General features: G+C 39.8%; 1 protein-coding gene across 2 annotated transcripts in view; it reads left to right on the forward strand.

Moving 5' to 3' along the window:
• Window positions 1-17,721, forward strand: part of furina (furin (paired basic amino acid cleaving enzyme) a) — a 94,326-nt gene that overhangs the window by 56,819 nt on the left and 19,786 nt on the right. For both annotated transcript variants that reach the window (XM_030414093.1, XM_030414095.1), the window contains exons 5-8: window positions 2,362-2,490; window positions 3,236-3,312; window positions 10,578-10,666; window positions 16,823-16,995. In XM_030414093.1, the coding sequence (XP_030269953.1) occupies window positions 2,362-2,490; window positions 3,236-3,312; window positions 10,578-10,666; window positions 16,823-16,995 (468 nt within the window). The remainder of the gene's footprint in view (window positions 1-2,361; window positions 2,491-3,235; window positions 3,313-10,577; window positions 10,667-16,822; window positions 16,996-17,721) is intronic.

The raw sequence follows: 17,721 nt of genomic DNA on the forward strand, positions 1-17,721 counted from the left end.
CCTTCTGTTCGGCTCCTCTTTTCCTTCAATTACTACGTGGATGCTTCAGGCGGGAGAAGATTCATGGTGATGCAAAACAGACTTGCATCGCCAGTTGTTCAAAATGTCTGCGCTTCAACAGAGGCAGACTGACTTTCCCCAGTGTGGTGGAGTAGTTAGTGGCAACTTGAAAGACAAATGAGGCAGATAAAAGCCTGCTGCCTGCTTGTATCAATGTGACGAGATGAGAGAGATTCTGACATACGTTCACACACCCTTATTAGTGTTTCACTGATATATAAAACCTGCGATACATGTGGATAAGGCAGACTTTTATCTTATTTTTTATAATCAACCAATGATTGTTTTCTAAATTGATTAACTAATTAACATAGAAACACTGCTTTCAGTTTCTTCTTTAAGAGAAAAGAAATGAATCCTATAGACCCTAAAATCTAAGATATTTTCACTGCAATTGTATGAGTTAAAGAACCAAGAAATTAATATTTTATTAAATAAAAATTATTACTAAAGCTACGGTGCTTAGTCTAATGCATTCTGTGGTCCCTTTTTAAAGCAGTGCGGAACCAGTGGAAAACATTAAAATAAAATCTGTAGGCGTCCCATGAGGCCATAAAGCTCATTATACACCAAAAGACATGAAAACTGGAGCAACACCTTTGGTATTCTTAGATCCTTTCCACTACTGGGATCAGTTGAGCTTTGAGCAGAATATAACAGTCACCATGTCAGCAAAAAAAAGGAAAAAGAAAAAAGAGCATGTTGACATTTCAGCTGTTGGGAACCGGGCAATCACCATTTAGCATATAGCATTAATGTTTCCTCAATATCATAACTGTCATGTTAGTGAGACTAGATGCATGGGGATTGCTAAGTTTCCTTTATTGGGTACCTGGAATGAGTGACCCAAAATTAATTGCCGATATATTTTTTATAATGTATTGACCACCTGAATTACATTCCTGGTTTGACACCATGAGCATGACCAAAACAAAAAATAGTTTGATGGCTGTCAGCCATGTGTAATCTGAATGCTGTTAACATTCAGCTGAACAACTCTGTGGAGTAAATTAATGCATTAAAATGCTAAAAAATGCTAATTTCCCTGGTATTCCCTTAACTCCTTAACTCTGCATCAAGGCTTCAGATTGTGTTGCTTTCATATGTAGTTTCAGTCATTTGACATTGATTTTACTGCCTCTAGCTCGTCTCCGCAACTGTGATTCAGTTTCGAGATGTAACTCTTTTTTTGGATGAGGCATGTGCTGTCCAAATGTCTCCACTCTGCTGAGTTCCTCTCTTATTATGGAAATGCATTCTGTGTGTTTTAAATAATAAGTAAATCTGGTAATGCATTTTAGAAAGTGTCCGGTTATAGATTTGCGCTGCCTCTCTCTCCAGGCAGTAAATAAACCTAAGCCTCATGAAAAGTAAACCTGGCTGGACAGAGGAGTGTGTGGGTGTTGTCCTTGGTGGAGAGATGCTAATAGTCAGCTGCTACAATGTATATTTAATATATTCTGATATAAATCTAAATAATGAGACAGACTTCTTTTCTGACTATTGAATAAACGTGCAGAGATCTTAAGTTATACTCATGCAGTGTTATTCACTTCGCAGAAGGACTGCTGACATTAAGGTAGAAAGAAAAGGACTTACGTGATGAGTAATAACCAAAATGAAGCCTTCCACATGCCTGGCTCAGATTTATTATACACTCTACGTGGCCCTTTTTCAATCTGAGTCAGCATTGCACATCACAACTTTCATCTTTGATTGATTTTCTTCTGGATGGTTTAAGTATCAATGACTTTACAAGGTTGTGAAGCAAACCTCATCCTGTGTGAGAGACAACGGTTACAATGGTCTGAAATCCAAGAGGAGGAAATAGCGGGTGGAACATCAGGCACATGACGTTCTGCTTTATAAACAGGAGCTTTGAGCTAGATGAAAGCTTTGGAGCAAAGGTCAAGTTAAATGTCAAAAGCATATCAAAAAGCATACAGAATCATTACTGGATGCCATCATCCAGTTCACTGGTGCTTTTCTCGATGTTAATAATAAATGCAATAGATGCGAGCATAGCACCGATGCTCTCAGAATAGAGATACTTCTTGTAAGCTTGTAAAACTGCCTTCCCCCTCATTGAAAAACTTCAGCTGTTCACCAAGGAAGAATGAATGAAATTCAATAAGCAGCACCATTTTTTCCCGGTCGCTTCAGTCAAAAGCTCAGTCATCTAAAAGTCTTAAAAGATTCCCTTTTTTTAAGCCCTTCTAGATTTAGTTAAAAGCACATTCTTGTCAGCACTCAGGTGTCTCTCAGATAATTAGATTCCTTATTTGCTCTCTCCTTTCTCAGTACAACGGCAACCACCGTGACCTGAATGCCAAAGCTGCGTGGCAGTTGGGCTACACAGGTAAAGGGGTTGTGGTGTCCATCCTGGATGACGGAATAGAGAAGAACCATCCTGACCTGAAGCAGAACTATGTAAGTACTCCTTAATGATTCAAAACATTTTAGTTTTTCATGGAGTTTTTAATGCGTTTCTGCTGAACAAAGATAAGAACATAACAAATACAGCAGATTCTGAATTAAAGATGGTATCTGATGGATAGTAAGAATCTGTGCAGACAGATTTTGAGGTGCACTATATTGTCGATAAATGAAGGACAATTCACCGTTAAATGAAAAATACGTATTTTTTCTCTTAGCTGTAGTGCTAGTTATCAGTGGAGATTAGTTTGGTGTGCGTTGCAGAGTTTAGAAGATGTTAACCATAGAGATGTTCGCTCTACATCCGTGAGTAGATTGTATCCTTCTTTGTGGTGATATGTTTAGCAGGTTTAGGTTGGAAGAAATATAGAAGTTCCTACATGAGACCGCTCACAACAAGGTCTGTAGATTATTTTCAGTAACGGGGTCAGAATTTCTGGAAAGTGACATTTCTGTAGCGTTTTTTCAAATGAATCTCTTGGTCGCTTTGAGCGGGCCATCTAGTTCCATAACATTCAGGAGAAGGCAGACATCTCTATGGCCAATATCTCTCAGCCAATCACTTACCAAACAATCTAGATTGATAAATAGCACTACATCTAATTAGAAAATATGGATTTTTGATTACAGGGTGTACTTTCCGTTTGATATTTGATATTATATTTTATATTTAAAAGAATCAAACTCAGAAAAGGCAGTTTCTGCATCTGACTCTAACAGCTTATCTGTGTTTTCTAAGGACCCGGATGCCAGCTACGATGTGAACGATGGCGACCCCGATCCTCAGCCTCGATACACGCAGCTCAATGACAACAGGTAGAAATCTCAAACAGATAAAAATTTAATTTCCTCTCCTTGTCCTTTGGCTGGAACCACATGCTTGTGATTTCTAAATGCCAGGTGTGTGTGTGGGACATAGCGGGATTAAATTGCACTTGTTCATTAATTTGTCTCCCTCACTGTCTTGATGGCTGACAGCTGACATGTAAATAGGGCCATGGCTGTTTCCGCTCCTCCACTGAGTCAAAGGACAGCGTTTATGGGAACAAAACTAATTGAAGATCATAGCCTATGGGGTTCATTTTATCCAAGACATTTGAATTTTCCGCCATTTTAATGATTTTTACCCAGCACAAATGGGCAATTACTTCCTAATAGGAATCCTGCTCCGACTCAGAGTTGGTGGATTTGTTTTGGCCTCTTAAATCACAAAGGCTCCACCAGGGCATTCCTATAGCCTGGGTAAGTAGAGTAAGTCTACACCAGGATTAAGGTAGTGTTTGTGAAGAAAACAGCTTTATTGCAGTGGCCTCTGCAGATGGCATTAGGAGTTGTTTACCACCACAGTGAAGTCTTGCCGAGAATTGATTGAATTAAGTTCATCAGTGTTAATGAAACTGAGCAAATCTCTTGGCTCTGGAAGGCCCTTGCTCATCTTCTTTCATCCGTGTCGCTCGCTCCCTTCTGACTTTAATTTCTGATTTGTTGTAATCTGCTGTTTGTGGGCCACTGGCCTGAGACTTTTTTTTGTATCTCGAGGCTCACCGCGATTACGGGTGATAGGCAGAGAAGATTATAGTTGGAAGGATGGATCCAAATCACACGTTCCCAACTGAGACAGAGGGCCTTGAGCGAGCACCACGAAAGTGGTAGCTGTGGTATACAGAGTAGCCTGAATATACAGTAACTGCTTTATCAACTCCTTAAAGGCTTTGTGGAACTTGTATGAGGCTGATTGTGGAAGGTGTGTAATTGTTTTGAAACTAAAATAATATCTACTACTTTGGGGCACAACTACACGCACACACAGTTATCAGTAAAAGTGCAAATAAATATAGAAGCAGTCCAAACAATGTGCTGTTGCCTTCTAGTTCAGCCAGATTGAGTGTTTTGTGCCAGTGCCTGAACCCTTTTTTCCTAAATGGTGGAATTTCTTGCGGAGGAATGTGGGAGAACATCCCTCCAGTGCAACTTCACGGATCCACAATCTATGCCAAGTCACGCTTAAGCTCCTCTGGTGGCTCACAGTGGCCGGGAGCCCAGCTAAGACACTTAGTATTGATGTTTCCTTCATTTCAGCTGCACCTCTTTCCAACCCTCTCTCACCTCAGCCCTTATCTCTCGCCACCCAGCTCTCCATGTCTTCCCTGTGGCAGGACCATTTGAGAGCCGGCATATTTCTGCATCTGTGTGTGTATGTATGTCTGTTTCCCTCACTTTTACAGTGGGCTGGTGCAGATGCATGTGTAAACAAGATGTGGGCGGGCATGAAAATGTGTAAAGTCGTGTAAGACTGTAAGTGTCTGTTCCCTGCAAAAAGCCCAACTCTGTTCACCTCTATAAAGCTGCCTTTCTTTCCCAGCATACAGGAAGCAGAAAGGATGGCTCAGGAGCAATGTGACCATTCACCCTCATATTTATCTAAGACGGCATGTGATCTAGATGTTTCTTATTCCAAAGTTTCCTCTGACTCCTATCAGGATGGTTTCCAAATGTGCTTTTTCAGTTTTAAACAGGCATTTTTTTGACAAGAGAAACTCAGCTTATTGCCCTTTGATGAAGAGCAAAGCTAGCTCACAGAGTAATGTCAAAATCACTTTATTCAACATCTGCAATATACATGCAAAACATTTTCATTATGATGCAGCAGACTGATTGCGCATTTAAATTCAGACACATTTAATGTATAGCGATGGATGAAGGGACATATTTAACAGAACTGCCAACAGCAGGTTGATTAATTTTCACCAGAACCTGCATTAATCTCTCTCTAGACATTTTCTTCATCTCCCTCCTCTTTAACATGCTCTATAAACATTGCCAGACCTTTTGTCCTGAAGGCCAGCTCATTAGTAAACTGGCAGAACCATTAGCAGACTTAAGAATGAGCAGAGCGAAAACAGTTGTGCGGATTTACCTTTGAGGTTCAGTGCAGCCCGGGGACTAATGAACAGCAACTGACGCTATCCACGACTGTGAGACCATCAGTGTTGTTTAAAAAAATAAAATAAAATAAAAGTAATTATGACGATACAAGAGCGAAAGTGAATTAAATTGCAGAATTTGAATATGGTGAAAAGTTGGGCTTGCATTTCACATCTTAGACTACAATTTTTTGTAATTTATGTTATTAATTTTGGTCATTTTTATCTCTTGTTCTCATGCAGTGGTATGCATCACAAACTGCAGGGGCTAAATGTAGAACTTGTCAGACATGTGGCACCCAGAGGATTGCTGTGTTTTTAAGCAGCAAAAGACATCCTGCAGAGTCAGTGGCAGATACAACAAGCCAAAAAGCTGCTATTGTGCCATTTTTCTTTTTTTTTGGTAGTGCAGGTTCGGATCGACACTTTTCCCATCTTTGCACTACACACACAGACACAGTTTGGATACATCTGTATGGCAATAGCATGTCTCTTAAGACGTCTCCAGAGTAAGACAGTTAAAGCTTTGCAGTGATAATAGTTCTTTCAGCTGTGAGTATGAATACTGATCATGTTTTTGGCCTCGGGCCTGCAGCCAACTGTAGTCCACTGTAACCTGAGTGAGGTTCTGTGTGTAGGATCTGCCATGGGGGTTTCTGGCTGTAATCAGAACAAGACTTTGCTGAAATTGCTCTTTGTTCACCATAATCTCCTATTATCACCATTACGTATGAAGCGAGAATGCAGGGTTATTGCACAATGTATCACATACAAAGGGTGTCTTTAAAGTTCTCAGAGATTCTCTTGTTCCATCTGCCAAGAAGTGACTTTTTCAATCAAGATTGTGTTGAGAAGGCTTAGTGAAGGCGGGGAAAGGGTTTTAAATAAAAAGCAGATGTTGAGATAAAGACTAACAGGTATTTGCCACTTAAGTCTTTAAGTGGACAGTTTGCATTATGCTGGTAATGTGGCAGACACCCGTACTAATTGACTGCTGCTTCATTGAGTTGTTTTGGTTCGCTGGAAAATCGTTTAAATTAGACTGGTGGAGTATTCACTCTATTAGTGTACTACTACTAGTGTGTGTGTGTGTGTGTGTGTGTGTGTGTAGACATGAGTGTGTCAAGTTTGATTAATTAAGACAGAGTGAAGGAGCATGTGATGAATTAATAGCTGCTTTACAGTGTTATTGCAATTATGTAAAAAAAAAAAAAAAAAATTACATTTGCTCAAAGCTGCAACAAGGAAGTTTCGTTTTTATGTTGGTCCGGCGGCTCCTGTGGACAAAAGCAGTATGGGAATTATCAGGTCCGATCTTGCTTGATCTGACGAGCGTATTCATTTGTTTTGTGAGTGAGTAAAATAAAGACACAACAGCTGTTAGTAGGATCCATAGTGATGAGGTAATGTATGCATTTGTAAGATTAATAACTCTAAGATGATGATGGCGATACAAAAAGTTCTTTAAAGCAAAAGTTAAAATTTGCTTAAACATTTTTTATATACTGTATAACTATTCATAACCAACATATCTGAGCTTTATAACAAATAGGCCATCACAAGCTAACAAAACTACCAAGTGTAAAGTCCCACAATGTTTGTTTTGTTTTAGGGACAAACATCTCTTGTTGCTTAACCTGCCGTGGTATCCGAGTACTTGACTCAGCCACAGCAGCTCGCTTGAGTTGATTCGGATAGTTGTGCAATGCTCATTTAAAATGTTTAGGTTCACAGCATCAGAATGGATAATCATTGTATGTCTTAAGAAGTGGGAGCAGTTGAGAGTGAAGATGTTCTCTGAGAGTCTGAGTCAATGTGCTAGGTACATAATACAGCACTGATAATTAATCTGTGACTTGTTAACAACTGATTGAACAATGCTGTACTTGTAGTGACAGGAAGCTCTTTGTTCCTGCATACAATGTCTGGATGTGGTTACACTTCCTGTGATGATCTTCTACAACGTGCTGTTACCTCATTTAGCCTCCTCTCTAAATCCTTGGCCCCGAGGATGGATCCAGGTTTGGGTTCATGTGATGTTGCTCTCGTCGGGACATCAGATCAGTAGAACAGTGTTCATACAGACCCTCAGTTATGCCTTGCCCTCGTTGTTAGAGGACTGGTGGCTCCCTCAGGCATCTCATTGTGACTGATCATCCTGTTGACAGATGAACTCACAGAGTCAAGGTTTCTAATTAACTGCGGTATAATTCCACAAATGGGGATTTGGGCCATAAACTATTAAGATCTTAACCATGGGAGCCATTTTTAATACTACAGTATGTTAAATGAACCATTTTAATGGCTGCAAATTGTGTGCGTATGTGTGCACGTAATGTTTCTGGGATGAATAAAGTCTTATTAAAGATTAAATGTCCAACATACTGCACATTTTGGGGAAGTTATTTTGTACTGCTGCTGTAGTGCTCACATCGTGCTTCGTCATATCTCCTTTTTGGAGTCCGACAGATATATTGTTTTGCCTATCACAGATGAAACCATGTCAGTGTATATGTTATACCAGTAGGAAATGTTTTTTTTAGTTCATCAGAATTTCTTTACTCTGTAATATTGGTGTCGGCACCCTGCCCCAAAAATGGGTATCGATTGAGTTCTACACATTTTAATTTGAATTTTATTTCATTTAATTTCATGCCAGCCTTTATTATAGATCCTCAGGGACATCATTGCGGGTGACTCTTATTTGTCTGGTGGACATTTTTAGCACATTTATTTTTATATACATTTATTACCTTGAAAAAAAATCTTGAAAAAGATTAATAAACAATTTTTTTTTTTACAGTTGACAGTTTTTTTTTTTACAGTTTTTTTTGGGCACATTTTGTGTTGTAGCTCACTCTTGTGAGAGACACCATTAGGTTGGTTCAGTCTAGACATTATATTTTACAATAACGTTTGACCCTTTACGTCGTTTGCTGGACTAAACGTTGGTGACTGGACTCACAGAGCAGTTCTGCTCACCACTTGCTAATCGATAGTCTAATGATAATGCCTTTGGTTAAACTCGTGTAAGTCAAGTTAAATAAGTAGCAGGGAGCAGGCTGCTTTCACAAGAAGATTTCACAAGTGTGTGACCCGTTGATGCACTCTTCTTCACATTCTTATTGACCCGAATAGTGAGTGGGAGCAGTAAAAGGATATCTTCTTGTATCCATTTTATCACTCCCTGGAAACTCACTGCTAAAAACCTGATTATGCAAGAAGTTCTTGCATAATCAGATTCAGAAACCAAGCGCTTTACCCCTGTAACAGCATTTGTATGCTGTGAAGCAGTCTACCGTGTAAGTGACTGTAATGAATGTGTCAAAGGAAGGTTTGGAAGAAGGCTTAGTCGAACAGTGGGGGTATAAGCCTGTGCATGCCCGGCATCCCACCACAGACACCTGAGCTACTCCTGATTATCAGCTGCATCACAAACACGGATCCTGGAGGACATAATGACTCCAAAGTCAACACATTAGTCACTTCCAGGAATGTAGCGATAAAGTTCTCGGGAAAATTGTCCAGATGACATTTGTGTGTTTACTTTTGCAGATGTTTTTATTACCCGGATGTTTGTCTGTGTAGCGTCTGTTTCCGTTTGACTGACATATTGTGACACATTAGAGACACAGTGTCGACTGCGGCTGGCCATTAACATCCGCTCTCTCTGCCCTTCACTATGTCTAAAGAGATCTCTGGTGCCAGCAGATGAATTACAATATTCTGACCTTTTGTCATTATATCTGTTCATGAAAGCAGAAGTCTTGAGGACTATTGGAATTAGTTAGTCAAAAAAAAAAAGGTTCCGGCCTCTGTGACCTCTGATGTCTCCATTGTAGGAAATTTGAACTGGAGATTACTACGTCTTTGTTATATATTTAGTTGAATTGTGTACTTATGTATTCTAAATGTTTCCAACATGTTTACTCAAGGTAACGGTGTGATTCATCAGGTCGCTGTTACTACCCAGTGGTTTCGGAAGGCGGCTAACAAGAGTAAACTTAAATTGAAAATACTCCAGAACCACCTTGTGTGTGAGCATGTCTACCTGAGTCACTTCATGTTTTGTTTTCATAGAGGTCCCCCTAGTGGCGAAAGTTGCATGAGGAACAATAAATCTTCTTATCATTTTCACGATTGATTGTGAAAAAATCACAATTTCCCAGTCGAAATAACGTCTTTGAATAGCCTCTTTTGTCCATCCAGCAGTCCATAACACAAAGACCTTTGATATACTATTGTAAAAGAACAAAGAAAAGCAGCAAGTCCTTATATTTAAGAAGCTCGAACCAGCAAATGTTTGACATCCAGCTTGAAAAATGAAAGCAATGTGTCAAAATAGTTGACAACTAATTTTCCTTCGATTGACAAATCATTGCAGCTCTACAGCAGATATATTCTTATGTGTCAGGGAAGAACATCTACTGCTTGTGTTTTGATTCTTGTGATTGTCTGCCATCATGGAAGCCTGCGGTTGTAGATAGTGTAGTCAGCAGTGAATGTCTGCTGCTTCCTGTTTTTTCCTGGTGGCACAGTGTTGCCCAGGCTCCAGCATTCCTGTCTGGGAATGGCTCTACTCTGGCGGGATTGCATCACCGTTTGAAGGGCGTTAAGAGTGCATATCCATCTGGCAGACCAGGGGGATGCACCTGACTGGAATGTGATGATCAGCTCCTCTATAGCAGCTTCTTGGATCTCTACACTGTGGTGCCTAGAGCTAGATCTTACTACAGAGGCTCAGGCTCAGTGAAGGAGCCATTGTGAAAACGGCAAATCTAATTCACAATTTATTCCTCCGTGTGATGGTAGTATGTCATCTTATTACCCCTTTTCCCTTGACATGATTCAGGCCGTGCAGGCAGTCCAAAATTAGATAATGTACGGTGGTCACTCTTTGGCAAGATTTTTACCTTTTGGACAACTAAGATTTTTTTAAAAAAAGAGTCAAAGCAAAGAACTTGTCTGCATGAGTTTGTTTTGTCTCAGTCTACAGCTCAAGGGAACGCATTCTTCTACAAGCGAGCATTTATAGACATGTACACTACCTGTGCGCATATATACAGCAAAGTGCTGCGTCATTAAGTAAATGACACTTACAAGGATAAGAAGTTTCCCTGAAACATTCCTCTCTTTCTCATTCTTCCTCCTTTTCAGGCATGGAACACGATGTGCAGGAGAGGTGGCCGCGGTAGCCAACAACGGGATCTGTGGAGTCGGCGTGGCCTACAATGCCAAGATTGGAGGTACAGTCAAATAAAAATAGGAATTGATTTGTTCTCACAGTCTTGGTTTCATCCCTTTTTGACTGCCAGAATAGCTGAAGTACATGTTCTACAGTGCTGGTGTTATTTTTAGTCCATTTCCCAGGCACAGCATGCCACTGAATCTTTCTGAGCATCTCCACAGTTGTGATGTGCATTGCCAATTCACTGTAAATGTGTCAGTTTTGCATGGATTTACAGTAGTCACAGTGATATGCGGTTCATGAAATGGTTCGATGCTGTAGCTTGAAATCTATGTTACCTTACTGTCACATTTACTGTTCTCAGCTCGTATACAAGTAAAAGCAAAATGGCTGATCGAACTCACTTCTAATGTTCCGTTCCCTAAGTATCTGCTGATACGACATATATGACGCTCGTTTCAATACACAGTCAAGTACAAAACCACCTCAACGTGTAGCTACAACCATAAAAACTAAGTATGATGAATTAACACTTCTTTGACGAAAAGCATTACGAGCTCCACGAGGAAAGGGTTTATTCCAGAGCTGCTGCTCTGGGCTGCATTAGATTGCACAGATGTACTTAATAAACTGTTTTCAGAGACATGGTTGTGCTGGTGGCGTCTCTAAAGAGGTAAAAGTAAAAGATAGAGGGGGGCCTCGTGAGTCTTTGTAGTTTGTTGAAGGCAAAACGCCCACTTTCCGATTTTTTTCTGTAGCCATGTCACAGACAAGCCGAAGTTGGATCATCAGAATACACGTTTGGCAGCGGCTCTTTGACACCCTGCTGCGATGTTGCCCCCCCCCCCCTGTACTCATGCGACACTTGCTTGATACTTGTGTCACTGTGGCCAATGAAATTTCATCACCCAGAATCTGTTACAACCTTTATGTGCTTGCAGTGTGTTGCAGAGTCATACCTACCCCTGTTCGTATTTCAGAGAGTCCAAACTCCAATGAAGTAAATACTAAATACTTAAATAAATTGTGTCAGATGAAAGTAAGCTGTAATTAGTCTTTTCACAGAAAATTTACTGGCAACCTGTGATACTTGTGGTAATCAATTTATTTGCCTGTCGTTTTTCAAGGAAAATGCCCAAACCTTTTTTGGTTGAAGTGTCTCAAAAGGGAGGATTTGCCTCATGTTTTCAAACTATTTTCTCACTGGATAATCCATTAAGGTGCAGTGCTGATAAGTGAGATGGGAAACTGAGAAAGAGTTGTAGCACAGATGAACTTAAACGTGATTTATTTTTTATCAGTCGCTTGAGCACGCTGTTCTCGTGTCTTGGATTAAATTGACTCAACAGATGAGACACAGATTCAGAGGAACAGTCTTACAGATGTTTGCCTGCGGTGCCACATTTATGGCACCGTTGTTTGCAAACATCATGGATTAATCATGAAAGATTATTATTATTTAAGAATATTTGTCTGCATCAGAGACAAACACACAGCAGAATGTGCCAAGAAGATTGTCTGTCTGAGAGAGGCAAAATATTGTGAAATATGAATTTGTCTGTTCTTAAAAAGATTTTTGCACCCTGATGGGTTTTTTCGCTTCTGCCTTCAGGGAGGGAGCAGTTTTTCTACTTTCTGTTCCCATTCTTCAAAAGAAGCCTCGGGGGCTGTTTGATATTAAATCAAGAAAGCTGTATTGTATAAATGTTGTATAGATTTTTCATTGTAAACAATTTATTTTCTTGAGTTTCGCATTGAGCCGACCTGAAGCTGGCTCTCAAGATTAAAGTTGCTGGTATGGTCACATTGCTGTGACTTGTGTGCATGTGTTTTACATTTGTGATCTGTGCTGAGGATGTAGGATGTAGCATAACAATGTACAGTCCTTTTAACTGTCCTTTATATCCTCTCTCATTACCTCCCTGCTTATCTCCAAAGCCTCCTGCCTCTGTCCTGCTCTCATAAAGTTTAAACCCGTCAGTATAGTGCCATAACTGCACTCTTTATGATCGGTCCAGATGGCAAGTGGGAATATACCACATGGCATTCAGCCTTTCTATCATAACCAGTTGGCTGTGTGTGGTCATGTAGGTGGAGCAGGAGGCGGCCCGGTGTTGTGGAAAACCTACACATACGCTTCCATCCACACTGAAGGCTCTTTTCCATCAGCGTAATCAGAAAATAAAGTAACAAAATCTAGAAGCTACATGTTTTGGTTTGCTCTTCCACGTTACCTTGAGAACGTGAAGGTTGGGTAAAGAAAGCGAAGAGAAAGAAGTGCAATTTCTGTGGCACTGCTTGCTTTACAAAGATAAACATTTCAGTCAGAATCCAACCTTTTTGTAGCCTTTGAGATTACCGTCACATATCAAAATACGAAGACTTGGATAAGATTTGTAACCCTGATAACAGTACACTACACTAAAATACACTGGGTAGTTCTCTTGCTCAAAAATTAATTTCAAGCTTTGTCAGTTTCAGGTATAACATTTTGCCCAAAACTTACCAAACATTCACTGAACATTAAACTAATGCATAAACAGCAAGTCCAGATGGTGCGAGTCCTTCAATAGCTTTAAACAATGTGAAGCCTGACAGACGAATGGGTTTCTCCAAAACATCGGAAACAATAGTCAGGGGCCCTGAAGCCAGAGCATCAGGTCCAGCTCATTCATTTTGATGGCCAGGGAGAATATATTGGAACGAGTGCAGATGGAGCAGTGCAAATGCTTCTGTGACTTCTCATTTACCCAGTTGCCCCCGTGCCACCTGCTGTATTGTAGCTCATTATTCAGCCAGGAGACTTGTCTTTGAAATATTTCCAGGGTAGCTTGAAACACATATCGGCTGGCTTAGATCTTCAGATATTCACAAGTTTGTCTGAAGTAAAAAAAAGTCCCTTAGGTGAACCAAAAAACCTTCTTTTTCTACAAAAATACAAAAAAAAACTCAAGCACTGGGTGTCAGAAATATTAATTTCCCTTTGTTTCATTTAGTGCCTCTCCCTGCAGCAGTTTGTTTCAGTCAACATGCAGGTGGTATTTAAACGAACAGTCCAAACAAATAATATTCTTCTTGGCCTTCTTGCCAAGAGTTAATTTTGAAGAACAACACTACTCTCAGATCTTTCTATTATAGAAGAATATACAGCTTCATTTAAAACCACATCTAATTAGTTTTACACTTCTGTTTTTAATAAACAAAACAAACTAGATCCAATGGGTTAATGATTACTGAGCTTTAGAGGTGTTTTGTTACATTTGGACTAGAGCCCAACTAATAATGGATTTTTGGGGCCGATATTGATCAAAATGTTTATCTCAAATACTTGTGACGAAGGTGCGTACGTAATAGAGACAGGATATTTCAGTTAAACAATAAATGCTATTGTCCAAAATGAAATCAGTTCACCAAGACAGTGAACTTCTCTTTGAATTTTATAATCATAAATGGACCACACGCATCTTTTCCTACATACTGTTCTGTAAAAATATTGGCACATATGTATCTGTGATTGGCCAATATTGGCTAATAATATAGGCCAATATGTATATTTATCAGACAGGCTCTAATTTTGACAGAGCAGGGCTAGCTATTTCCCCCTGTTTCCAGTTACAATGCTAAACTAAGCTGACCTTACTGCCTGCAGTTTAATAATTACCAACAGATTTTATTGGTGTCAATCTTTTCATCAACTGTCCCTTAAAAATAAGCTTTGATTTCTTGATTATTATTGTTAAAACATTCTTATCAAGGGTGCACCACATCTAGCAGTTGTTCTAACTTTTTTCATTTGTTAAAGATAAAATATCTTAATGCGATGTGGCAGTTAAATTGCCATTCATAGCTCTTAACATTGACAGGTTTATGATACTGTGCTGTGCATTAAACCAAAAACCGATGGAACCTTGACGTGTTATGAACCTGAGTCTCGGGTTTGTGGGGTATTTTGGGATGGGGACTTGAGATTCTCAAGTCTCCAGTCCTCAGCGAATCACGGAAGTGCAGGCTGCCATGGAAACACTCGCAGCTCAGTGCCTGTTTGATGCTTTTCGAGGACTTCAAAGAGTCAGTGCTTGGTTGCTTTAACCCATATAGAGCAGCATTGAGCAACCTGACCTGAAACGCATCAAAGGGGGAAATTAGTTTGTTTTTTAGGTGTCTTTTCTCACCACTTTTTTGTGGAGGAGTGTTGTTGAGATAAAGAGTTATGCTGCCAGAAAACCTTCTGAACATGAAGCAGAAATAATAGGTTAGGAAGACCTCCACACTCCCTGTATGATCCTCCTGCATTGTTTTGTGTTTGATAATATTTTATCTCTTGTCCAGCACTTAACTAAAGATCACTTTAAATATCTTAAAAGTGAAACATGGTTGAAACCTGCTATTAAACACTGGCTGAGGTGTCCACTTCTCTTAAAATAGGAGCAAGTCTGATTCAGTGCACACTCTAACAGGTAGCAGAAGACAATGAATGTTTTCTGTTACTTTATCTGATGCAGTTCCTCCTACGATGCAATTGATCTCATTCCATTTCTTTTGTCTTTTTTTTTTTTTTTTTTTTCAAAATGCCTCAAGCACCAAAGCAAATCTACACAGATAAAGTTGATTTAGTGTCATAATGGATTTACAAATAATGAACAAAAGCAGCTTGTGCCGCAAAAGCTGTACAAATACACACAGATGAGGTACAGCAGTGCAAACAGTTGCGCAAATATGCAAGTCAAACAATGCAACAGCATTGCTTTGTCCATACACATGTCAAACTTTGCTGAACAAGAGCACACAGTCGGCAAAACCTACAGAGCTACAACGGTATGAGCCAAGCTCTGCAGCCTGCAGTATATGAATTTGAATGTTTCACTGAAATACTTTTTAGTGGTAAAAGGGAATACTGATTTAGCATCAGGCTGCTATAAAACTGCATTTATAATGGTCGTTTAAAAGATCAATGCAGCAGATCCAGTGATATCATCTTTTTTATTCCACACATTCCTCTTCCTTGTTAAAATATGACGCCTACATTAACGACAGTGCGACCCCACTGGGGACACTTAAATCACAGATTTGGGTGTGCTGTGCTAGTAGCAGCTAATGTAGCCTCTAGCCTCGGCCCTGCTTTATACTGCAATTTTATTTGTTTTTCAACATTTTTTTATACATTTGAAGACTTTGATTTGTACAAGTGATGGAGTTCCTTTTTAAGGAATCATGGACATTGTTTATGTAGACTCACAATAAACAACAATATTTCTTGACTACTCAGTACTACTACTGCTTGAACACAACCATATTTCTTTCAATATGTCAGGTTTTTCCTCACTCAAATAGAGGGTCCAAGGACGGAGGATGTCGCTCAATGTGCAGATTGTAATGCCCACTGAGGCAGTGAGATTGTGATTTTGGGCAATATGAATATCATTCATCTGAACCGAATATTTACAGATTTAAGGCATTTGCACACAGTTACAGTCACAGAGTTATTTTTTTTTGTCTGCGTTTTTTAATTAATCATCGGATAAAAAACGTTATTGCCAGAAATACCTTGCACAGTCCAATGAGTCCAATGTGTTAATTATTCCATTCAATGCGAATCAATGAGACGATTAAGTGGTCCTATTTCCTGAGAGACAATAGCCTACTAGGTTCCATCCAATCCTGAAAACAAGAGCAAGGAAAGTTCCACCTGCTACAAAAGGAGTTGTAGAATTATCCCGACCACTTCCAGGTGTATTTCAGGACGTAAGTGGTCCAGATTGATAGGCTGTAAACTATACTGGAACCACATTAGAAAGAAATGCACCAAGAGCCCCGAACTCCTGAACTATGACTGGCAGTGCATTTAGGCAGGGAGTAGTGACACAAACGCACATCACATCTGGAAAGGATGCAAAAAAACCCAGCTGAAAATCAAGCCTGTTCTGAAAGCCTGTTTGGAGGTGGTGTGTGAACATGATGACACAACATAATTATTTTATAACCTGCAGCAATTTCAGACAGAAGAAACAGACTTGGTGTGCAAAGGCCTTTACACAGTACACCGATCAGCAACAATATTAAAACCAAAAGTGAATAACTATCTTTACAATGCAACACTGAATGCAATTACAAGGCAATTAACCTTTTATTATCATATAAATGGTATTTCAGTTCTTGGTAAGCCTTTCTGTTATGTGTCTGATGACTGTCTGTGTGTGCATTTGTGTGGGTACAGGTGTGCGCATGCTGGACGGTGAGGTGACCGACATGGTGGAGGCCCAGTCTCTCAGTCTAAATCCTCAACATATCGACATTTACAGCGCCAGCTGGGGCCCAGAGGATGACGGCAAAACTGTGGATGGACCTGCCAAACTGGCCAAAGAAGCCTTCTTGCGTGGAGTTACAGAGGTGTGTATATGTGTGAGTGTTTGTGAGATAGAAAATATTTGCTGCCTGTGTGTGGCTTCCTTTCAGCAGACAGTAATTGAACTGTTCAAGCATGAGAGGACACAAGCAGGAAGAACAAAGCGGCTTTTGACCCTGACAATTAGGAATGGAAGGGAATGTCCTCTAAAAAGCCTCCAGGGAGAAACATCTTGCAAAATGAATAGAAGCAGCACTGACAGAAATTAAGTTTTTTATTTTTAATATATTCATTGTTAGCTGAAGGACGCTTCTTAAACTGCCAGCTCATCTTTTATCTCTCAACCTTTTCATTCATTTGGCATGAGGTCTGAAGTGTTTTTAAGAAAAATCAAAGTTGTTTTTATAAAATCCAATCAAGCAGTTACTGGAGCTTTTGATGGCTTGACAAGCATTCCTAATCAAATGCTCCCAAACAAATTCTTCACTATATGCGTATAACAGTCAAAGAGTTTCTTTTTGAAGGGGGGTAATTTTGAAAACAAGCCTGTCAGCATCTGACAGCATGGCAATCGGAATATTAAACAAAAAAAGGGCCGTGCCGCCTTGTAACCAGCCCTGTTGTTGATAGCAGCACTTGTTTTAATGCATGAGACGGTGTCAGATATGTAAAATGAACAAGTCAAGAGATTAATAAGCATACAGATCACACCCGAGGCTCTTACATCTGCACTCCATGAATAAACACATCCATCCAGCTAACAGTGACTC

Source organism: Sparus aurata, chromosome 4 (assembly GCF_900880675.1).
Source record: "Sparus aurata chromosome 4, fSpaAur1.1, whole genome shotgun sequence".
NCBI lineage: Eukaryota > Metazoa > Chordata > Actinopteri > Spariformes > Sparidae > Sparus > Sparus aurata.